Raw genomic sequence first — 24,249 nt, 5'->3', positions numbered from 1 at the left:
CCGGGATTGGGGTTGCTGGATCACATGACTCTCTTTTCTCTGCCCTCCTCTCCCCTTGTCCTTGTCTCTCAGTGGACACAGAGCAGCAGCCTTTCTCCTCTTTGCCATCTCTTCCTACTCCCATCCTCTCCGCTTTGCTGAGAAGCACAGAAGGCAAGATCGGTTCCCCTACCCTTTCTCTTCTCCAACCCCTTCTCTGGTGTTCCCGGGAGGCAGCACTTTCTGGTCCTGCATGGAACCTTGTGGCTATGATTTCTGGGGCACTGGGGTGGGGGTACCCTCCTGCATATCTTGTAAGGAGATGCTGAATTCTCCCAGGTGGACCCTTGAGAAGGAAGCCTGTGGGAAGTCCCCCCCCCCCCCACTATTTCACTGTCTCCAGGGAGGTCCTGGAGACCTTGAGGATGGCCTTGAGAGGGAGCTGCAGAAACAGGCGTGAGTCTCCCCTCTGCCCGTCTGCTTGGGCCTGTGTGACCTTGGGCAAAGGACTCCACCTGTCTGAGCTCAGTACCTGCTCATCTGCACTCAGGGTCTGTGAGGAGCTAATGCAGGGCTGCCCTGGTGTAGGAGGAGATGGCTTGGCTCAGGCACTGGCTGGGAGTCGGGGACTCACCCAAGGGGGTCCCTACGCCCTGCTTGCTCTCTGGGTCCCCAAGGGGTGAGCATGTGTCTTGGGGTGGCATTGAAGGTCCCACTGGTGGAGTACGCAAGTCCTGGCTGCCTTGGGTCCTCTGGGGATGGATAAGGAGCTGTAAGGGGGACGCAAGCTCTCAGGCAGAGAAGCTGGTTCGGGTCAAGGTTTATTGGACCCCTTTCCGCCCGGGGCTCTTCACAGTTGCCAGGCTGCAGCCTGCAGGTGGCGCTGGCGGGCCGCAGCGTCCGTGTAGCTGCCCGCCGCCCCTCCTCCCTTCCCGCAGCTTCGTCGGTTGCTCAGAGAAGGCGGGAGGGTGGGTTGAAGGAAGGGGCTGGAGACTGATCATCAGCCCCACCCACCTGGGGCCCTCCCCGTCTCCACAAAGCCTGCCCGAGATTCCCCAGTCCAGCTGCCCCACAGATCGGAGCTGCCCGGCGCTGGGGGCCCCCTCGCGGCCAGTCGTCTGGCCGGCTACGTGTCTGGTGTGTGCCCGTTGGCCATGCGACTGGATGCCCGGCTCCGAGGGCCGTCAGTGGGGGCTGCTCCGGACCGCTGCGCCGCCCCATTCTTCATCTGAAGACACTCCTCGGCCGCCTCCCCATCGCTGGAGTCTAACTCCTCCACGTCACTGCGAACATCCTTCTCCATCTGGGGAAGAGGAGGCAGGGAACTGGCTTGGCTGGAGCCCCAGGAAGGCATGCCGCTAGCCAACACCATCCCGACCCTACCTGGTCTTTCATTCCTTTTAAAAATTTATTATTAATTAAATTAACTTTTTTTTGTCCCCAAGCACCGCACAGGGGATCTTAGTCCCGCCGACCAGAGATTGAACCTGCGCCCCCTGCATTGGCAGCGTGGAGTCTTAACCACCAGACTCCCTACCTGGCCTTTCTTTATGAAGCTGTAGATCATGCGGAGGATGAGGCAAGACCAGAACACGTGTAGCAGCTGTAGAACCACCAGAAGTATGTTCAAGAAGTAGTAGCCGAAGAAGGGGCCCAGGTTGGCAATGGACTCGTAGTACGTGGTATAGAGGATCCTATGGTGGGTGGGCGGGAGGGAGAGGCAGGGCTTTACTGGCTGCTGTAGCACCCAGTCCTGGGAATCTCTTAACTTGCATGACCTTTCTTGCTCTAGAACCTTCTATGGCTCCCCATTACCCTCCTCCCATCAAAGAATAATGCCTGTGCTCTTCAGTTGGGCAGTTCAGTCATCCCCTCACCTGGTTATATTAAACTCATAGAATGCACAAGCTGGCCGATTGGCTAGCCACAAGCATGAACCCCAAGGGGGAGCTTAGTGTCCCAGTAGCTTTCCTGGGTGGTCCTTTCACACCTTCTCAGGCCCCCGTCATTTCCCCCACTGCCACCTCCACTCAGATCAGCTGCAGCGTCATCAGTGACCTGCCTTGATCAGAGAGCAGAGGCACCTGGCCTGGCCCTGCTCTTTCCCCTTGAGCCTTCAGGGACCCACACTCCCAGGTCCCCACTTCATGACCGCTCCCGCTCCATCTCCTCTGCAGGTTCCCCTGACCTGCAACCCCAGAATTCGGCCTCTCTGTCAACACCTGGTCTCCGGTGACCCCATCCAGTCTCGTGGATGAGAACACTGAACATTTACCCCTCTCCCCAGGACCCCAGGCTAGTGTCCACCGCTTCCTCCACTTTGCGGTGGCTGTGGTGGTGACTGGGGGTGTTGCCAGCCCCTTAAACCCAGCACAGTCACAGCTAAGCTCCTGTTCCTCAAGCAACAACTCTGACCCCATTCCCTTCCCATCTCATAACCCTCGAGTCATCTCCTTGAGCCCACACACTTCTCTCACCTGCCCTGGTCCTGCCCCATCACTGGCTACCTGGACCAGTGCTGTCATCTGGGCCTGGCCCCCAGCTTCAGCCCCAGCCTCCTACCAGCTATTCCCCCTGCAGCCGCCAGAGGGAGCCTGTGAGAACTCACATCGGGTCCCTCTAGTCCTCTGCTCAGGGCTCCCACCTGCCTTGGGAGAAAGACCCAATTTCTCCCCAAAGCCCTGCATACTCTGTCCTGCCACACTCTGCCTTCACTTCCTCCCTCTCTCCCTCTGCTTCCGCCACAGGGGTCTGTTCTTCCAACATGCCGGACACGGTCCTGCCTCTATGAATACTGTCAGTGAGGCCTTCTCCGACCACCTTAATTCCAACTCTCCATGCAGTTCCTGTGCCCTTCCTGACTTTTCTTCTCTTTAGCACAATCACTGCTGCACATATTCTGTGGCCCACTTGTTTGCCTATTACACTTCTGCATCCACCAGTGTCAGCTCCACAGGACCTTCCCGCTGTTCCCTCTGCTGGCGTGAAAGGGGGGTAAGTGGGAGGCTCAGCAAATTCCCAGGCAAAGACTTGACCAAATGGGGACCCGATCCAGTCTCCCAGTGCATGTTCCAGGCACCCGGGGCTGATGATGACTAAGCCCAGGGCTCTGTTTGCCTACCTCTGGGCCTTTGCATAGGCTGTGTCCTGTGTTGGAAACGCCTTTCCCTGCCTCCTCCTAGAAACCTCCCAGCCAACAACCCCAGTTCCCTGGATTGGGGAACCCAAGAACTGATGGTGAGGCAGACCCGCATCTCAGCCACCTCCACCCCCCACCCCCACCACGGAAGGGCTGACTCACTGGGTGGGGAAGAGCACCAGGCGAGTGTAGAAAAAAACCAGTGCGAAGATGATGAAGAGAGTGTCGCACAGGCGCCGCCAGTGTGTGTAGTTGAACAATTTACTGGCCTGGGGAGGGCAGCAGAGAAATAGACGTGGGAAGGTCAGGGCCAAGAAATGGTGGGGCCTCCTCCCAGGGAAAAAGTGCCCCGGGGCTGGGCCAGGTGAGTTGGGGCAGGGTTTTATCTCTAGGAACTGCCTAGACAGGTAAAGTGCGATCTGCAGGGGTGACGGGGTGGGGGCCTGACCTCTCTGAAGACTGACATGGGGTGGGGGCCTCAGCTCCCTGCAGACAGGGGGTGACGGGGTGGGACCTCAATCCCAGCGGCACGTGGGAGGGCGGGGGGTGGGGGGGCGGCTGGAAGCCGGAAGGGGTCAGGCTGGGCCCAGCCCACCTCCAGCAGGTAGTCGGAGGAGTCATGCAACAGCAGCACCAGGGAGCCGATGCGCATCAGATTCAAGCTATAGGAGAAGCTGATCAGGATGATGGTCGCGAAGTGATGAATCAGCTGCTCCCTGAAGTCCTGTGTGAGAGAGACAGTCACAGCCGGGATGACGCTGGGTGGCTGGAGCAGGCCCTCCCAGGGGGGTTGCTTGGAGGATGGATACCATGCCACCTCCCTGAGGCACCAAGGTTCTTGGGCTGTGGGATAAGGCCACCCCTCCCCACCTGGAACTGTGTCATAATCATCCCAGGGCATCACTTCCCTATCCAGACTCTTGGCCTGACCTCACCTTGCGTTTGGTGTCAAAGGGCAGTGTCATCAGCAGAGAGACGTAGAAACTCAGCTCCAAGAGGTACCAGTGGTACAGGCCTGGCTTCATGGGCTGTGGCAGGGGTGCAAGGTTAGCTGTGGGGAGTGGAGGCTCCCACAGGGCATGGGGTATGGGGCAGGGCCCTCTCCATTTGCTCAAACCCACCACACTTGACTCCCAATGAGTGAGGAAGGCATGAGCTCCCTGTCTGTAGAGGTAACCAAGGGCAGCAGTTTTGTGGTTTCCTGCTCTGAGTGTCCTGACTCCTGGCCCCTCTCCATTCCACAAGGGAGCCAAAAAATAAAGTGGGACTCAGAGGAGAATGATGGTGGGATGTCCAGCTTTGGCTCTCCTGCCTGTGACCACAGGAACTCTGACCATGCTGATCTTCCCACCAGCCTCCAAACACCCCCCTGGCACTCACCTGATGTGGGTAATTTTCCCAGCATGTGACTGGTGTCCATAGCCATGACTCCTGCAGGGACGGGGGGAGTCTGAGGATGTCCAAAGGTTAGCACCCAAAACTCCCACCCCAGGCCTGGGTCCTCCTCCCGGGCTCCTGGGCTCTCAGCGTGCTGCTCGCACTCAGGCTGGCTGTTTCGAGTCAACTACAGCTCTGCCCTCACTGTCGGGTGTGCGCAGGAGTGTGTGTGTGCTAAGTCACTTCAGTTGTGTCTAACCCTTTGTGACCCTAAGGACTGTAGCCCGCCAGGCTCCTCTGTCCATGGGATTCTCCAGGCAAGAATACTGGAGTGGGTTGCCATGCCCTCCTCCAGGGGATCTTCCCGACCCAGGGATTGGACCCGCATCTCTTGTGTCTCCTGCATTGGCAAGTGGGTTCTTTACCATTGGCACCACCTGGAAGGCCCTCTCACTGTACACCAGCAGCTTGTTATTCAGAATCCCCAGTCTCTACACACAGTAGGTCCTCAACAGGCCACCCATCAAGTGAACATTCACCATAACCTCGCCATGTTCCTTCCGCCCTCCCTGTGCCTTTGCATGTTTCCCCATCTGCCCGAGCCCCACACACCCCTCCCCAATCCAATCTGGGCCCAGCACATAGTAGGCGCTTGTGGGATACACGGCAGGTAAGCCATCAGGTACACTCACGTGATAAAGAACCATGATTCCACTGATGAAGGAGCACAGATAGAAGGCAAACCTCCAGCTGCAGGTGGGGAGGGAGCCCATGAAGCAGCTGCCAAAGGAGCAGATCCCCTCTCATTGCACCCCCAGACACCCCCTCACCAGCCCCACCCTGGGCTTACCTGGCCTCACAGAACTTCTTGGTCAGGCAGGGCCGGTCCTGGTTCCGGCGTCTCCGGAACCAGCACTGAGTCTGCCTCAGTGTGAGGCCACACTGGGTGGCCAGGAGGTTCATCTGGGACTGGAAAGCGGGTGATGGGGGCCAGGGTCACAGAGGTGGCCTCCCACCACTGTCCTAGGACAGCCAGAACCCAGCTCTGCATACCCCTCTCCACGCTGTGGTCCTAAACCTCACCTGTGGGGTGGTCTACCTATGTTGATAGGGGGATAGGGGGTTTCACAGGATGCTGTGTGCGTACTCAGTTGCTTCAGTCATGTCCAGCTCTTTTGGGATTCTCCAGGCAGGAATACTGGAGTGGGTTGCCATTTCCTCCCCCAGGGAATCTTCCCAAACCCAGGGATTGAACCCAAGTCTCCTGCATTGGCAGGTGGATTTGTTACTGCTGGGCCATGGGGAAGTCCATAGGGTGGAGCCCCCCAAAACAGGCCTTATAAAAACCCAGCCCTGGGACTTCCCTAGTGGTCTAACAGTTAAAAATCCGTCTGCCAACACAGGGAACACAGGTTCAGTCCCTGGTCCAGGAAGATTCCACGTGCCTCAGGGCCACCAGACCCATGTGCCAAAAGCCCGAGTGCCCTAAAGCCCGTGCTCCGCCACGAGAGAAGCCAAAACAGTGAGATGCCTGCACACTGCAACTAGAGGGCAGCCCTCCCTCCACTCACCACAAACAGAGAAAGCCTGTGCATAGCAACAAAAGAACCAGCGCAGCCACGAATTGAGTAAAAACCAAAACCCAGTCCTGCTCACAGGCTGATGGGACTTGGGATTCAAGGGGTTGGGGGTGGGGGTTTTCTTGCACCCCTTCCAGAACTACCCCCAGGGCACCCAAGCAGGCTGACGGGGATGGAGGAGAGGGTCAGGGATCTCACCTCCGTGGGTTTCCGCCCTTTCATTAGGAAGTACTTCTCCAGCGTGGCATTGGGCTTCGCTGGCCCTCCTGGTCTGGTTCCGCACGCCCAGCCACCGGCTCAGGGGCAGGCCAACGAATCTGGGTGCGAAAGGAGACAAAGCTTGTCAGTCCAGGTGGGGAAATGGGGGTCACTGGGGCCAGGCCGCAGTTTGGGAGCCTGCAGTGGGTAGCCCGGCTGTTGCAATGGGCACAACCTAAGAAAGACAGCTGAGGGCTTCTTTGGTGGTCCAGTGGTTAGGACTCCATCTTCCAACGGTGGGGGCATAGGTTCGATCTCGGTATGGGTACTAAAGTCTTACATGCCTCAGGGTATGGCCAAAAATTAAAAAAAAAAAAAGGCAGTTGGATTGGTCTTCAGGATGTGAGGTGATCAACTTTGGTGGTACCCAGGCACCTTTGGATGTGAGAGTTGGACTATAAAGAAGGCTGAGCGTCGAAGAATTGATGCTTTGGAATCGTGGTGCTTGAGAAGATTCTTGAGAGTCCCGTGGACTGCAAGGAGATCAAACCAGTCAATCCTAAAGGAATTCAATCCTGAATATTCATTGAAAGGACTAATGCTGAAACTCCAATAGTTTGGCCACCTCATGTGAAGAGCTGAATCAATAGAAAAGACCCTGATGCTGGGAAAGATTGAAGGCAGAAGGAGAAGGGGGATGCAGAGGATGAGATGGATGGATGGCATCATCGACTCAATGGACATGAGTCTGAGCAAATTCCGGGACATAGTGAAGGACAGGGAAGCCTGGTGTGCTGCAGTCCATGGGGTGGCAGAGTTGGATATAGCTTAGGGACTGAAGAGCAGGCACCTTCACTCCATCCCAAAGCAGGGATGAGCAGCCCCTCACTGCCTGAGTTCTGATATGTGCCCTCCCCCCCCCACCTGGCTGGGGGTCCCCCAAAGGCAGGAGCAGGTCTGCTCCTTCTCAGGCCTCCTCCCTCCCAGCATCACCTCCTCCCTTGTGGACATTTGGAGGAGCTGGGACCCTGGTGAGGCAATCATCACAGTGTCCACAGGGGTCCTCCAAGACCAGGGTCAGGACGAAAGGGCATGTCCACCATATCAATACCACCTTTCATTGGGGGAAACTGAGGTTCAGGGCAGCTCAGCAAGGGACTCATTCCAGACTCACTCGTGCTGGGAGGCAGGGAGGGAGGAGGCAGGAATGGGACATGACTACCATGGTTTTATTTTTTTGGCTGTGCCTCATGCTGGATCCTAGTTCCCCAACAAGGGATGGAACCCAGGCCCTCTGCAGCTGAACCGTGGACTCCTAAGCACTGGACCACTAGAGAGGTCCCACGACTGCCATTTATTGAAAACTTACGATCTGCCAAGCATGTGTCTAAGTCCACCTGTGTGCTGGCTCACTTAACCCTATTATTATTGTTCCCATTGTCCTGATAGGCAAACTGAGGCTGAGAAAGGCCAGAGATCCACCCCAGGTGACATAGCATGTGAAAGGCAGGCCCAGGATCCACTTTCCCTTAATGGCGAGAACCTCTGCCTGTGTTTGGCCCCAGAAAAGCTACTGCCAACCCCATTGCCCTTTAGAAAAGCAAGGGATAACTTTGGGAGGAGTAAACATGCCCATCTCAGCTGGAGCCATTGGCTAAATAGGTGAGAAAACAGACCCAGCCTTCAAGGCCTGGCTGAATTGGGCCTCCCAGAATCCCTCAGGCAAAGCCTCATCCTAGATGACCTACCTGCTGTGTGACCTCAGGCAGGTCACTTAACCTCTCTGTGCCTCCATTTCCTCTTCTGTAAAATGGAGATAATAACAGTACCACTTCACCGGGTGGCCATGAGGGCTGAGCTAAGACACGCAAATTGCTCAGAGCAGGGGTGTCTGGTAAATATAATGTCAAAGAATGGGCCCTGGGTTCCCCATGCCCTGTGTCTTGGCAGCCCTGACTCCAGGAAGCTCCTTGTGAGTGGGACAGGCAAGGTGTAGAAAGCCCAGGGGGTCGCAAAGAAGGTTGGGGACCTGGGACTGCCCTGGCAGTCCAGTGGCTGAGATTCCATGCTCCCAATGCAGGGGGCCCAGGTTCAACCCCTAGTCAGGGGACTAGATCCCACATGCCACAGCTAAAAGGTCCTGCATGCTGGAACTAAAGATACCACATCCCACAGCGAAGATCATAAATATTTTTTAGAAAAAGGTGGGGGATCTGAAATCACACGTGAGCTATGGAGGAAGGGGAGCGGGAGGGGGCCCCTAGGCATCAAGGGGGGAACTGATGGGGGCAAACCTTGTGGGGTGGGCCGTGGGGGCCGGGCAGATGTGGGAGCTGCGACCACAGCACAAGTCAGGTAGCCGAGCGTGGCAGAGGGAAGGGACCCAGGAGACGGACGGCCAGGGAAAGAGGAAGAACTGCAGTCTGGGGCAGTGAATGGATCGCGTGAGAAATAACTGAAAATCCATGGGTCTGAGAAGCCAGGAGGGCACCAAGAAGCTGGGCGTTCAGCATACACTCGGGGACCAGGGGCCCGGCTGCAGGAGGTGAGTGGAGGGGGGTCCCAAAGTGGGGCTGGAGTACCTCAGCCCTTCCTTTGGCTACAAAGGAGATCAAAGGGAAGGTGTTGGAAGGAACAAGAAGGGAAGGGTTGGGGGGGGCGCTGGGGAGGGAGGAGAGGCACCCACACAGGAAGGAAGGACGAGGGAGTGGGGGGTGGGAGTTCCTTCACTTACTGAATGAACTCTGCAGACCCATCCCAGGTCAGTAAAGCAAGCAAGAGCATCCCCCCGCCATGGTCCCCACTTGTTTTCCGAGATGCTGGCATTCCCAGAAACCTGCAGCCCATGTCCCAGGCCTCTGAGACCCTCAGAATATGGGTGGCAGTAGCTGGGGTGGGGGGCAGGATGGAGCCAGAAGGGCACTTTGACTCAGAGCCAGGCTCCCTCCGGGGACATGTGAGGATGCGACCCTGCAGAAGGGAGAGCGCAGGGTGGGTATCACAGTCACTTACCTCTCGAAGGTGAAGCGAACGACCACCAGGGCCAGCGCCAGGGGCACAGCCATCAATGTGTCCCGGGGGTGGGGGAAGACCAGGCCATCACGGTCCTCCAGTTGAGCCCATGAGATGTTCGGGGGGAGCCAGAACCTCTCCTGCCACAGCCAGTCATTCAGGCTGGACCACATCCTGCGGACATAGGGTCCAGTAAGTGGATAGCTCGGCACACAGGACACGTTGAGTGGGAGGACCGGGCAACCTGGAGTTTGTTAGAGCCAGTGTGAAGGATAGACTTGGGCTGTGTGTCCTCAGGCAAATGACCTGACCTCTCTGAATCTCAAGTTCATTTATAAAACCAGGAAGGCAATACCCACCTCGCAGCCCAGCTGCATCAGGTGCACAAAGTGCTTAGCCTGGTGACTGCTGACCCTTAAATGCAGCTTGTGATGGTAGTTATTATGCTGTACTTTACAGACATGAGAAAGGCAGCCAGGAGGGAGGGACTGATTAGGCTGATGACCTAGAGCTCTCGAGCAGCTGGGAAGGTTTTCTGTCATTGCGGGGAGGTTCCTCTGAAACAGCCCAAAGATGAAAGATTTAAGGAATCCACAATTCCCTCCCTGGCCATCCTTCCACGCATGGACTCTCCTTGAGGTGTGAATGTCAGCTGTCTCACTCACTTTCTCCCGGCTGCAGCTGGGCAAGAGTGCCTACAGTCTGACCGAGCTTGCTGCCAGATAATGGAACAATGGTCAGGGTGGGCCAGCTTTCCACCAAGAGCTGCTGGGGAGCTGCTGTGGGGCCCAGCTGTCCCGAGGAGCCCAAATAGCTTCTCTGGTTCCCAAGATTTAAAACAAGTGCCCCAATCCCCATACTGGTCCCCACTTGCAAAGTCTGTTCCTCCATCCATCCTTCCATCCATCAGACCACCCATCCATCTACTCATCTGTTCAGTCCACCTATTCAATTATTCATCCATCCAGCCATATAATTTGCTTGCCCACCTGTACATGTATGAGTTCATCCATCCATCCATTCACCTATCCATCCACCCATCTACTTGTCCATCATCCCATCCATCCATCCACCTGTCCACACATCCATACCCACCTGTCTATCTACCTGTCTGTTCATCCATCTACCCACCCACTGTCCATCTACTCATCTATCCATCCCTCCACCCACCTATTCATCTGTTCAGCCAGCCAGCCATGTGCCTGCCCACCTTTACATCTTTGCATCCAGCTATCTACCCATCCATTAACTCATCTATCATCTGTTCATCCACCCACCCGTTCACTCATCCATCCATCTGTCTACCTACCTATCCACCCATCCATCCATGAGATGTTCTCTGAGTGGTTTATACACGCCAGAGCCTGAGGCTGGATGCTGGAGACACAGCAGGGAACAAAGCAGACACATTCCTGTCCCCATGAAGCTCACAGCCCAGCAGGGGGAAGCAGCCAGCCCACAAGGAAATAGATTCATATATAAATGAGACAACACATTGTGATGGGGCCTGGTAGAAACAGGGTGATGTGATTTATCATGGAAAGTCTCTAAGGAAACACCATCTGAGCTGAGACCTAGAGATGAGGAAGCCTTGGGTATGTGCAGAAGTGGGTAGTGGTGGTGGGAGCGGGGCTGGGAGGGACTTTCCAGAGTGGCAGGTGCAAAGGCCCTGAGGCAGGACTGAGCAACACTGAGTAAGGGAGGACCAGCAAGGATTCCTTTGTGGCTGGAGCAGCGTGAGCAAGGGGAGAGAGTGGGAGGAGGTGAGGGCAGGAAGGGGATGGGGGCAGGTCATGCAGGGTCTGCGGACTGTGAGGAGGAATCAAGATGATTTCCTCCAACATCTTACAGAAAAGTCAAATTTACAGTGAGTGTCTGTATACCCACCACTAGGCTCTACCATTCGTGTTTTGCTCTGTTGCTTTATAACACATCTGCCCATGCATCCATCCATCCCTCTATCCACCCACCAGTGCATTTCTGGGTGGACTTCAGAAAACAGCTGGGGGACCACAGCGTTGCTTCTTCCTCAGCCCAGGAGAACTTTTATCACCCCAAAGTCTACGACAGCAGAGAACCAACAAAAGAATCAGCTCCTCTTAAAGTTGTTTTAATCTTAAGACAACATTCCCTGGTGGCTCAGATGTTAAAGAATCTGCCTGCAATGCAGGAGACCCAGGTTCAGACTATAGCACTAGTGGTAAAGAATCCACCTACCAATACAGAAGATGCAAGAAACTTGGGTTCCATCCCTGAGCTGGGAAGATCCCCTGGAGGAGGAAATGGCAACCCATTCCATATTTTTGCCTGGTAAATCCCATGAACAGAGGAACTGGCGGGCTTTGGGGTCCATGGGGTCACAGAAAGTTGGACATGACTGAGCAACAAACACCTTACTTCTTTCAAGATTAAATAATATGGTTTTTTTTAAAAAGACTTATTCTCAAGATTTTATCTGCTGCTTCAGAGATTGTGATTTACCCTCCAATTTAATCCATATTCTACTTTTATTACTACAATTTCTACCATGTGATTTTATGTATGCACATACACATATGGGTGTATTTAAGACTTAGAGTTTATTTGGCTGGGACAACTAAGCTGGGAATCAGAATTTTTTTTCTCAATTTGTTCTTTAAGTACCACTTAGTAACTCACCTTTCCTATCTTGTTTCAGTAAGTGTTTTAGCTTTTAAAAGTTATTATATTTAGAAATCTATTTATGGAATTTTCTCTTCTGTTGCACTTATCTACATTTCCATCTTTACACCATTACCACGTCTTGATTTGCTGTCTTTTTATCTTACCTTTTAATGCTTTGGCATTTCTTTTCTAAATGTACTTTTATAACTATTTGTTAATTTGTAAAATCCTGTGATATTAGTATAAAATTGGTATACTATTTATAATAAAGTAATTTGCATTAAAAGCAAACAGAAAACCACAAAATAAGCAGCTTAGGGGGAGGAATAAATTAGGAGTTTGGGGTTAAAATATATATACTACTATATATAAAAGTGATAACCAACAAGGACCTACTGAATAGCACAGGGAACTCTACTCAATTTCTTGTAATAACCTGTAATGGAAAAGAATCTAACACACCAGCTGACTCCCGTAGAGAAAGACTCTGGCTGGGTTGTTGCAGCCACGGTTGCCCGACCAGGAACCCGAGCCGAAGAGTCATCGTCAGAATGTCGGGCAAAGACCGAATTGAAATCTTTCCCTTGCGAATGGCACAGACCATCATGAAGGCTCGGTTAAAAGGAGCACAGACAGGTTGAAACCTCCTGAAGAAAAAATCTGATGCCTTAACTCTTCGATTTCGACAGATCCTTAAGAAGATAATAGAGACTAAAATGTTGATGGGTGAAGTGATGAGAGAAGCTGCCTTTTCACTTGCTGAGGCCAAGTTCACAGCCGGGGACTTCAGCACCACAGTTATCCAAAATGTAAATAAGGCCCAAGTGAAGATTAGAGCAAAGAAAGATAATGTAGCAGGTGTTACATTGCCAGTATTTGAACATTATTATGAAGGAACTGACAGTTATGAACTGACTGGTTTAGCCAGAGGTGGGAACAGTTGGCTAAACTGAAGAGGAATTATGCCAAAGCAGTAGAACTACTGGTGGAACTGGCTTCACTGCAGACTTCCTTTGTTACTTTGGATGAAGCTATTAAGATAACCAACAGGCGTGTAAATGCTATTGAACATGTCATCATTCCCCGGATTGAACGTACCCTTGCTTATATCATCACAGAGCTGGATGAGAGAGAGCGAGAGGAGTTCTACAGGTTAAAGAAAATACAGGAGAAGAAAAAGGTTCTCAAGGAAAAGTCTGAACAGGACTTGGAGCAACGGAGGGCAGCCGGAGAGGTGATGGAGCCTGCTAATCTCCTGGCTGAAGAGAAGGATGAAGATCTTCTGTTTGAATAAGCTTTCCTGCTCTGGTTCTTTCAGAAGGCCAAACATGTCACCATTTTAATTCATGGTGTGTAGGTTTGTTATGTGTGGCTATTTATTTTTTGGCTTAAGAATTTCACCGTTGTAAAATTTCCCTGGATGTCTGTTCATGGGATCTACCTTTGCAGAATCATAATTAAGCAACAATTAATCACCAGTGAAATTTGTAGAACCTGTCCCGAAACCTGTAGAATTTATGCTGCAGAAGTGTCACCCTGCTTTAATGATACATCTGTTATAATTCACCTGCTTACCAAACATAAGAAAATCCCTTTAGGAAGCAGCAGTGCTCTCAGGCCAACACACATTCGTAGGCCAGCTACTCTGGAGCACCCTTTGTTCCTACCTGCTCACACACCTTGGCATCATTGTCTGAGATTGCCACAGCCATTCTTGTGTTAGTTACTATGGGACATCTCTCCTTAAGCTTTAGGGAAACCTTCACTTATTTTTCCTTGAATAACAGGTCTCTGGTCTGTCATGGGAACAGTTCTGCCAATTCAAATGTGACTACGGTATAAACAGTAAAATGATTTAAAAATGAAAAAAAAAAAAGAAAAGAATCTAAAAAAGAATTGAGTGTATAACTGTGCTGTGTACTGGAAACTAACACAATACTGAAGATCAACCATGTGCACGAATCTTTGCGACCACGTGGACGGTAGCCTACCAGGCTCCCCCGCCCGGGGAATTTCCCAGTCAAGAATGTTGGAGTGGGTTGCCATTTCCTCCTCCAGGGGATCGTTTCATCTCAGGGACAGAACCCAAGTTTCTTCACCTACTGCACTGGCAGGCGGATTCTTTGCCACCACCACTAGTGCCATACTTCAATAAATATTTTAAAAAACTAGCTGACGTCAAGTCACATCACCCTTAAACATTTCAGCATGCAGATCATTAACTAGAGTTCAATATTGACTTATGTGTTTTTTTTTCTTTGAAGGTAAAATTTACTAGAGCACAATGCATCAGCATTAACTGCACAATTGCTGAGTTTTGACCAATACACGCACCTGTGTAAACCAACCTCCAGCCACAAACATTCCCCTCCCTCCATCAGGTTCTCTCTCTCCCTCAGCCCCTTCTCAGTCTACCTCCATCTCCACCGGCCAAAGGTAACATCTGCTCCAGTTTTGTTTTTTCCACTGGGGGTTACTTTTGTCTGTTCCAGAGCTTCATATAAATGGAATCACAAGCCCCATCTCTGTGTCTAGCTTCTTTCACTTGTATAATAGTTTCAAGATTCATCTCTGTTGTTGCAAGTTCAGTAGCTTCAATTCTCAAATTGCTGGTACTAAATGAACAGTGAAAGTTGCTCACTCGTGTCCGACTCTTTGTGACCCCATGGACTGTTAGCCTGTCAGGCTCTTTTCCATGGGATTCTCCAGGCAAGAATACTGGAGTGGGTTGCCATTCCCTTCTCCCAACCCAGGGACTGAACCCAGGGATCCCACATTGCAGGCAGATTCTTTACCATCTGAGCTACCAGGGAAGCCTCACTAAATGAATATACCACAGTTGGTTGTCATTCACTTGTTTTTTAACTTTTAATTATTATTAATTTATTAAATGTATTTGTTTTATTTATTTTTTTGGCTACACTGGGTCTTTGTTGCTGTGTGCAGGCTTTTCTCTAGTTGTGGCGACCGGGGGCTACTGTCTAACTGCAGTACACAGGCTTCTTATTGCAGTGGCTTCTCTTGTTGAGGAGCACAGGCTCTAGGGCACGTGGGCTTCAGTAGATGTGGCCCATGGACTTAGTTGCTCTGAAGTATGTGGCATCCTCCCAGACCAGGGATCGAATCAACCACTGGACCACCAAGCAAGTCTATGATTCACTTGTTGATGGGCATCTGAGATGCATTCAGTTTGGGGTAGTTAAAAGCAAAACTGTTCAGAACATTCACGTCCCAGTCTTGTGTGAATCGATGTCTCCCTGTCTCCTGGGTCTGTCCGGAGGAGTGGAATTACCTGGTCATACTTGGGCTTCCCTGGTGGTTCAGACTGTAAAGAATCTGCCTGCAATGCAGGAGATCTGGGTTTGAGCCCTGGGTCAGGAGGATCCCCTGGAAAAATGAACGGCAACGCACTCCAGTATTCTTGCCTAAATCCATGGGGTCACAAAGTATCGGACAGGACAGAGTGACTGACACTTTCACTTTTTTACTTTCGCTGCATATTTTCCTTGATGAGCAACTACCAAACTGCATTCTGGAATGGCTGTACCATTTTCCACTTGATCTTGTGAAGTCTGGGAGTTTTATGGCCCTCAGTTTTATTTTAGGTGAGATGGCAAGGGCGGGGGTGGGGTGGATTCCCAGACAGGAAGTGGCTTTGGAGGCCAGAATAGGGGCCCACCCAGGAGAAGCTACTACATCCCCCACCCCCCAAAGACCCGCCAACTAGCAACCTTAATTCCACCTGCAAGCTCGGTTTCCCTTTGCCACAGGGGTAGCATATACCCCCAGGTTCCGGGATTAGGATGCAGACGTCGTTAAGGAGGGCATTATTTCTCCCCCCTCACATTGCCAGGTAAGAGGGGTTACTCTTAGGAGCAGGCAGGGATCAGAGGGGCCAAGAGAGGTTGCTGGGGGTTGGAATGTCCTGTCTTTTGATGCATGTGGTATTCTGGTTGAGAAAATGCAGTGAGCTGCGCTTCCATGCTGTGTCTCCCTCCTCTGTGCAGATTAAAATATCTGCCTTGAAAAACATCTAGGACCCATTGTTTTGGCTTCTCTTGTTATGGAGCATGGGCTTCAGTCATGGTGGGGCACCTGCCCAGTTGCCCTCTGGCACATGTAAACTCCCGGGATCAGGGGTTGAACTCGTGTCCCCTGCATTGGCAGGTGGATTCTTAAACCATTAGACCAGCAGGGAAGCCCTGGTTTTAACTAGCAGTAATCTTTCGAAGTTCCGACTACCTGGTCTTTGTTACAAACACTCCTATATATCCTGATTCCTCACTCATCTCTTCAGAGCACTTCCTCAGAGCTATCTGAGAGGCTGTCTCTGGGCTTGAAGTCCTCAGAATGTCCACAGGGTAAAATATAATTCTCAGCTTCTAGGTTGTGCATTTTTTTCCAGTGGATAGTGGATCTGGGGGGCAGGAGTTGGGTTTGGTGACAAGGGGGAGGGGCGTGCCTTGGATGTCCCCGAGGCCACGGCTTAGGCTGGAGCTCCTCCGGGGTTGGGGCAGGTAATGGATGAAATCCCCCAGGGAGGAAGTGTACATGCGGTCAGCCCAAAGACCATGGCAGAGGGCGTTCAAGTTCAGGCATCAGTGAAGTGATGAGCAGCACCCACCACTGTACACTCTGGCGTGGGAGGGACACCAAGAGGCCCCAGCCTGCCAGATGGGCCAAAGTGTCCAAAAAAAAGGGGGGACAAAGAGTGCTGCTCACCATCCAGTTACACGAAGGGTTAAACTACAGGCAGTGCGCCCACAGGGGAATTCAGGATAGGAGAAAAACAGGATGAGGCATTCTGTGCTTTGGATAAAAAGGGTCCCTGGATAGTTCAGACTCATAGCCAGAAGAATTTCAATGACCTTAGATTCTTGCATCTTCCCAAACACAGAAAAGCACAAAAATGATTATCTTATCTGTTCTTTGTCACAGGCAGTCATATTTTCCCAAGGTGTGTGCTGGACTGCATGTATTTCTTACCCTCCAAAATTCATATATATTCTGGCTCCTCCCTACCTCTTTCCAAGCTGTTTACTCCAAGCTACCAAGTGGCTGTCTCCAGAGCTACTGTCCTCAGTGAAGACCCTGAGGTGGCGCAGTGGTAAAGAACCCCCTTGGCAATGCAGGAGACACAGAGACACAGGTTTGATCCCTGGGTTGGAAGATCCCCTGGAGGAGGGCATGGCAACCCACTCTAGTATTCTTGCCTGGAGAATCCCATGGACAGAGGAGCCTGGAGGGCTATAGCCCATAGAGTCACAAAGAGTTGGACATGACTGAGCAACTAACCATATAAATATATATATATATATATATATATATATATAAACTGAATCACTGTCCTATACACCTGAAACTAACACAACATTGTAAATTAACTATACTTCAATTTTAAAAAATGGTTAAAAAAAACACATAAACAAATTCACTAACAGGAAAATTTGGCTTGATCCCATGCACTCACAGGGGCATGAGTGCACATGCCCAGCCTGGAATTTCTGGCCCCACCCCCACACAACCTCCCAGCAAGAGCTACATTCACAACAGGGTATCTATAGCCTTCTCAAGGGCCCTCCCACCTATCTGAACACCCCTCAGTACAGATGTAAGTGGGCTGGGCAGTGAAGGTCCACAGCCAGCGAGAGCTGGAGCCAGAACTCAGAAGTCCAGGCCCCCAGCCACACGTTCTTCCCCCACCCAAGATCTGGGTCCCTGCACCCATGGTGCTTGCATGTCATGATGAGCTTTGGGGACAAGTGATAATGCACAAGAGCAATGGCATCCCATAATCCCAGGCCTCTGCCAATGTCCCCAGCTCAAAGCCCACTTTCACTGCTTGATATACTCTGCTCCCAGAACACACCCCAGCTTTTACGAATGCTGTCCTCTGCCTAGAATGACCATCTAATACTTATTGCCCCACACTGAGTAATGAGAACACAAAATGGTGATGAAAACTAGTAAGGTCTCATCCCTCACAGGGCTAACGTACCTCTCCTATCTGTCTGGCAAACTCCTACAATCCTTCAAAACCCGGTTCAGTCACCACTTCCTCCTGGAGGCACCTCTCAATTGTCCCCACCTCAGATCCAGTTAAAGCACCCTCTGCCAGCCCTGCCTCATTCACTATGATGTTGGAAGCTGGCTAGACAGCCCTTTTTTAGAGGGGGGTTGGAGAAGGAAGGAAGCATGACCAACCTCAAAGCCTAGTCCTCTCAGCTAAAGCAGGCATAGCCTTGTCTGGTTCCCCAAGTCTGAAGGGGGAACAGAAATGCACTTTCCAAATCTCAGAGCCTTCCAAAGGGGGCTGCAGACTGCAGAAGACTCACCCTTGGACCTCTTCAGTCAGTCAGTTCAGTTGCTTAGTTGTGTCCAACTCTTCGTGACCCCATGGACTGCAGCACGCTTGGCTTCCGTCCATCACCAACTCCCGGAGTTTACCCAAACTCATGTCCATTGAGTTGGTGATGCCATCCAATCATCTCATCCACTGTCGTCCCCTTCTCCTCCTGCCTTCAATCTTTTCCAGCATCAGAGTCTTTTCCAGTGAGTCAGTTCTTCACATCAGATTGCCAAAATATAGGAGCTTCAGCATCAGTCCTTCCAATGAATATTCAGGATTGATTTCCTTTAGGATTGACTGGTTTGATCTCCTTGCAGTCCAGGGACTCTCAAGAGTCTTCTCCAACACCACAGTTCAAAAGCATCAATTCTTCAGTGCTCAGCTTTCTTTGTGGTTCAATTCTTACATCCATATGTGACTACTGGGAAAACCCTTTCTCTAAACTGTGTCTGTCTGTTCACTCACCCTCTTCACCATCTTGATAAAGAAGAGACACTGAACTCTGAGAAGTCACCCACCTCCTTGCTTTGTGGTCAAGCAGGCCAGTGAGCCTGCATGTGGAACACATGGGCAGTGTCTGACATGAAGAAGGGGCTCAGGTATGGCTGTAACTAGGCATCAATGACCCATAAGGCTCAAACTTCTTTTCCACTCCCTCCTCCAACAGATGCCCTCCTCTGCAGGGGCAGGCGGGAACGAGGCTCTGGGTGGCACTCCTCCTCAACTTTCATTTTTTTCTCCTTTGGACTCCAGTTCCTCTGCTTGTTCCCTGTGGACCCTCTGCCTCTCTGGGCCTCAAGGTGCCCCATCTGAAAAATGGGTCCAGCCAGATCTGCTTTGCTGCACCACTGTACAGGTTCAGGAAGTTGGGTGGCTTGTAAGTGCATCCACGCTAGTCTTGCAATGGATTTGATTCCTCCAATTAACCTGCAATTGACCTCACTACTCGTGTTTCAGTTTCCTCATCTGTAAAATGGGAATAACAATGCCCCCCCCCCATGGGGGAGGGGTTGGGAATGATGCCTGGGGTGGAGTGAGCTCTAAGTAAAAACTTAGTTCTGTAGTTACTATTAGCAGCCGGGTGGGGGAAAGCAGTCTGGGAAGGAGGGCACAGATCGGTGCAGCTTCGGAGTGGTTCTCCCAGGGACATCCTCCCATCCCTGCTCCTCCCCGCCTGCCTCTGCAGCCTTCCCTTAAAGCGGTAGCCAGTGAGAGAGCTCAGGATGGCTGCTGAGGGCTGGAGAATCACCAAGCGGGCAGCTGGTCAGGCCTAACCCGCCTGAGGTTTTATCCTCCCCTCCCCTCCCACCCTCGGGTTCCTCCCCCTCCTCCCCAAGCTGGTCTCCCAGCCTGGACTGCTTCTCAAAGGCACTTTGGCCCCACTCCCAGCCCTGCCCCTGCCACCTGGGAGCCAGACTCTGATAATCCTTCTTAGTGCCTAAAAATATCCCCAGATTGGGGGGGCAAGTGGAAGGGAGCGATCAGGGCTTTGTGCTGACATGGGGAGGGGGAGGATGAGCAGAGCACCCCTGAACTCCCCCTCCCCAAAGGCCCCGGCACCACCCAGCGGAGCAGAGCTGTGCACACACATTTTATTTTAAATCTAGCTGGAAGTGCAGGGCTTGTCTGGGCTGTGCAGGGAAGAACAGACACACACACACATACTCACTCTCTGCCCCCACAGCCTTGCCTGCTTGGGGTCACCTGACTCCTTCGGCTAGAGGCCCAGGCAGGGAGCACGTGATGGGCTAAGAGGGGGTTATTTGTAGATAACACAGCCACCCCTGCACCCAGCCCCGGCTCCTCCATTCTGGCCTCTCTGAGCAGGGTCCCTGCAGAGTGCTCACGACCAGAGATGTAGCCAGGCCAGAAGATACCACCTTCAAGGACCCTAAGGGGGGCCCCAAGTCCAGGGCTCTGCCTCTCCCCTCCATGCTCTGGCCTTGTTGGTACACCCCCTCCCCCAACTCAATTCACTGCAACGGCTGCTTGGTGGGCTTCCAATTCACCAGTCAATTGGTGACTGGTGAATGATTCACCAACCATTCCTCCTCCGGGGCCTGCATGTGCTGGCGTCCAAAACTCACCAAGCTCACTCCCATCTCAGGACCTCTGCATGTGCTATGACCAACTCACAAAGCCCATTTCTGCCTCAGAGCCTTTGCATATGCTTGTCCAACTCACCAAGTTCATTCCTGCCTCAGGACCTTTACACATGCTGTTCTCCCAGGCAACCCCTGTCTATCTCTGTCTCATCATTCACCTCTTGGTTCACTGTTACCTCCTTAGAGAATTCTTCTCAGATCACTACCAAAGAAGCCATCGTATTATTCCATCTCCTTACCCAATTTTGTTTTTTTTCTCATTCCAATTGAACTGTTTTCTTTTTTTTTAATGTTTACAATTATCTATTTCTTTACTTACTTTTGGCCATGTTGAATCTCTGTTGCAGTTTGCAGGCTTCAGTAGTTGCAGCACATGGGCTTAGTTGCCCCATGGCATGTGGGATTTTCCTGGACCACGTATAGAACCCTGGTCCCTTGCATTGGAAGCATAGAGTCTTGGCCCCTGTCCCCTGGAATCCCCAGCCCACTGGCCACCCCTCATCACCACAGCCTGCTTCTCCAGGTTCCCCGGTTGCACCTTCTCAGAATCACCCCTTGGCAATGCAACCCCCTACCACCGCCTCCTCCCCCTAATAAAGCAACCATCAGTGAGGGCTAGAGGGTTGATCTGCAGATGCCTGAGGGCTGACTGTGGGACATCCACCCTCCTGGAATCTGTTCCCTCCCTCCTAGAGCCTCTGAAATATCCTAGGTGCTACAGTCCCCAAGGGCGCCGCCCAGTGGCCCGAAGTCTTTACACAGGTGGTGCCTTTTTCCTGAAGTACCCGCACCCCCTTCACTGGGCTCATTTGTACTAGTCTTTAAGACCTGGGTCAGATTAAATTCCCTACTTAAGAGGCCTTCTCTATCCTTCCCACCCTAAGGAAGCAGAGCTCCTTCCCTAGTCCCGCCCACCCCACCAGGGCATTTCTTCAAAGCTTCTGTTCAGCCCTGGCTGGCTCCACTGAGCTTAGAGAGCCGAGCCTTCCCACCAGAGAGTGAGGGTCAGGCCAGGAAGAGACCTGTGGGGTCCCCAGCATCACCCAGCGTTCGGGTGTGCTGGCGAGTTGGTTAGGGTAGTTTCAAGAAGGACCGAGGGAAGAGAGATCAGGTCTCTGGAAGTTTTAGTGGGCAAGTGAGCAGATCCAGCCCCAGAGGCAAGGCGGGCAGCAGGATCTGATTGTTACCTGCACAGGACTCAGAGAGATCAAGCAAACGGATGGGCTTGTAAGGGGAGTGCTTGCTGAGTGTGTGCTCAGTCGTGTCCAAGTCTTTGTGACCCCAGACTGTAGCCCTCTAGGCTTCTCTGTCCATGGGATTCTCCGGACAAGAACACTGGAGCAGGTTGCCATTTCCTCCTCCAGGGGGTCTTCCCGACCCAGGGGTTGAACCTGCATCTCCTATGTCTCCTGCTAATGCAATTAGTTAAAAACAAAAACACACAACTCTGGGACTTCCTTGGAGGTCCAGACTCTGTGCTTCCATTGCAGAGAGCACTGATCCCTGGTCAGGGAACTAAGATCCCACATGCTATGTGACGCAGCCAAAAATTTTTTTAAAAAACCAAAAACATGACTATTGAGGGACATGCAAAAACTATGCATGTTTAAAGTGTGTGATTCAAGGCATTTGACATATATATGTACTGACTGATGGAACTCATCACCTGGATCAAGATATCCATCACTATAGGCTTCCCAGGCGACTTAGTGGGAAAAAAATCCTCCTGTCAATGCAGAAGCCGTGGGCCCGATCCCTGGGTCAGGAAGATCCCCTGGAGGAGGAAATGGCAACCCACTCTAGTATGCTTTCCTGGAAATTTTCATAGCCAGAGGAGCCTGGTAGGCTACAGTCCATGGGATAGCAAAGAGCACACACACATATCCATCACTCCCCACATTTTTTTTTGTGTCCCTTGGAGTTCTTCCCTCTCTCCCTTCCAGGGAGAACTGGAAGCAACCTGGATGTCTAGTGCTGGGGACCAGAAATTTCCATCAGAAATTCAGGATTCCATACTATGAAATCTTACATAAGCATTTAAAAGGAAGAGGAAGATATGGTACAGACCAACCTGGAGGGCAGGATGCCCGATGAAATAAGCCAATCTCAGAAAGACAGATAGTATCTGACTCCACTTATAGGAGGTCCTTAGTTAGAGGAGTCAGATTTATAGAGACAGGAAGTAGAATGATGGGTGCCAGGGGCCGGAGTAGCTGGATGGGGAGTTAAGTGTTCAGTGGGAACAGTTTCTGTTTGGAAAATGAAAAAGTCATGGAGATGGGTTACATGACAATGTGAATATTGTATAAAATGGTCCAGATGATAATTTTTTTGCTATATGTGGTTTACCACAATTAAAATGATTTTTAATTAAGAAAATTATCAAATTGGGATGAAGAGAGGAGGAAAAGCTATGCTCATGGACTTGGTAGGATCACTGAGTTGACAAAATGAAAACAAAATACAGAGACACTAATGGACTGATATGTAATTCATGTAACGGAAAACCACCAAAAGAGTTTTGTCCTTGGTATTTACAACAGTGGAGTTAGCTGCATCAGACCAGCCCTCTCAGAGATAATAATGATAAACTCTGGACTATATACTAAAAAACTGTTATACCTTGAAGATTTGGTGTTACCACATCCTATATCCATTAGCCACATGTGCTCATTTAACTTCCAATTAATTAAAATTAAAATCTAAAATTCAGTTCCTCAGTTGTATTATGAACATTTCTATACTTAATAGCCGCATGTGGCTTGTGGCTACCATATTGGGCAGTGTAGGTATGGAGCATTTCCATCATTGCAGAAAATTCTACTGGGCAGTAGGGCTCTAGAGAGTGACCGAAAATAGGCAGAAGTTGGAAGGGAGTCTCTACCTACACTAAGGGAATGGCACGGGGTGAGTTTTCCATTTTTCACTGGAAATAGAAACTGGATTGAAAAATGATAAGACAGAATCCAAAGGGACCATAACAGTTCAACAATGGGGCAGAACATACAGGAAAGAAAAAAGCCAAAAAACAACAACAAAAAATTAGGTCCAAATTCTATCCAAAATTGCTGTGCAAGTCTCTTGCTAACCCTTGAACCATGTGCAGGGCAGACTCCAACCAGCCTGGCTAAAGCTAAAGGAAAGTAAGATATCACCCTCCTTCCACCCCAGGAGAAAGAGACTTTGGATTTTGAGTTCAGACAGTTTAATTGCCTGTGAAATTTTTAAAAAGGGATGTGGGGAAGAATCAATGTTTTCCGGAGGAACACAGCAGAATACAGAGTGTCTACAACTTATCTTTCATAATGTCCAGAATACAACCCAAAATTATTTGACATGTGAAGAAACAGGAACACATGACCTATGCTCAAGAAAGAAGGAAATCACTGAAGACTGACCTTGAGGTGACCCAGATGTTGGAATGAGCAGATAAGGACTTTGAAGCGGCTATTATAAATATATTCAGGGATGTGAAGGAAAAGCACCTCCTAATGAATGAACAACAACAACAAAAAACCTCAGTAGGGAAGCAGAAATTATTTTAAAAAATGCACCAACTGGAGATTCTAAAACTGAAAAATACAATATTTGAAATAAAAAAATTGACTGTGGACTCAGCCATAAAAAGAATGAAATTTTGCCATTTGCAAGAACATGGATGGACTTGGAGGGTATTATGCTTAGTGAAATAAGTCAGACAGAGAAAGACAAACACTGTATGATATCACTTATATGTGGAATCTAAAAAATAAAACAAGCTAGTGAATATAGCATGAACGAAACAGACCTACAAACTAGTGGTTACTGGTAGTTAGAGAGAAGGCCGAGGAGCAAGAGAAGGGTAGGAAATTAAGAGGTACAAGCTAC

General features: G+C 50.9%; 1 protein-coding gene and 1 pseudogene across 1 annotated transcript in view; one reads left to right on the top strand and one right to left on the bottom strand.

Annotated features, from left to right (window-relative positions):
* Positions 1-784: 784 nt before the first annotated feature.
* CERS4 (ceramide synthase 4) overlaps positions 785-24,249 on the bottom strand; it is a 36,941-nt gene continuing 13,476 nt past the window's right edge. The window contains 11 exon segments of the mRNA XM_070464805.1: positions 785-1,282; positions 1,517-1,673; positions 3,281-3,387; positions 3,714-3,842; positions 4,054-4,146; positions 4,499-4,549; positions 5,188-5,245; positions 5,346-5,464; positions 6,274-6,336; positions 6,338-6,392; positions 9,286-9,459. Coding sequence (XP_070320906.1) covers positions 1,106-1,282; positions 1,517-1,673; positions 3,281-3,387; positions 3,714-3,842; positions 4,054-4,146; positions 4,499-4,549; positions 5,188-5,245; positions 5,346-5,464; positions 6,274-6,336; positions 6,338-6,392; positions 9,286-9,459 — 1,183 coding nt within the window. The 3' untranslated portion in view covers positions 785-1,105.
* Positions 12,370-13,275, top strand: LOC110140435 (V-type proton ATPase subunit D pseudogene; annotated as a pseudogene).

Source organism: Odocoileus virginianus, chromosome 3 (assembly GCF_023699985.2).
Source record: "Odocoileus virginianus isolate 20LAN1187 ecotype Illinois chromosome 3, Ovbor_1.2, whole genome shotgun sequence".
NCBI lineage: Eukaryota > Metazoa > Chordata > Mammalia > Artiodactyla > Cervidae > Odocoileus > Odocoileus virginianus.
This window is presented reverse-complemented; position numbering and strand designations above follow the sequence as displayed.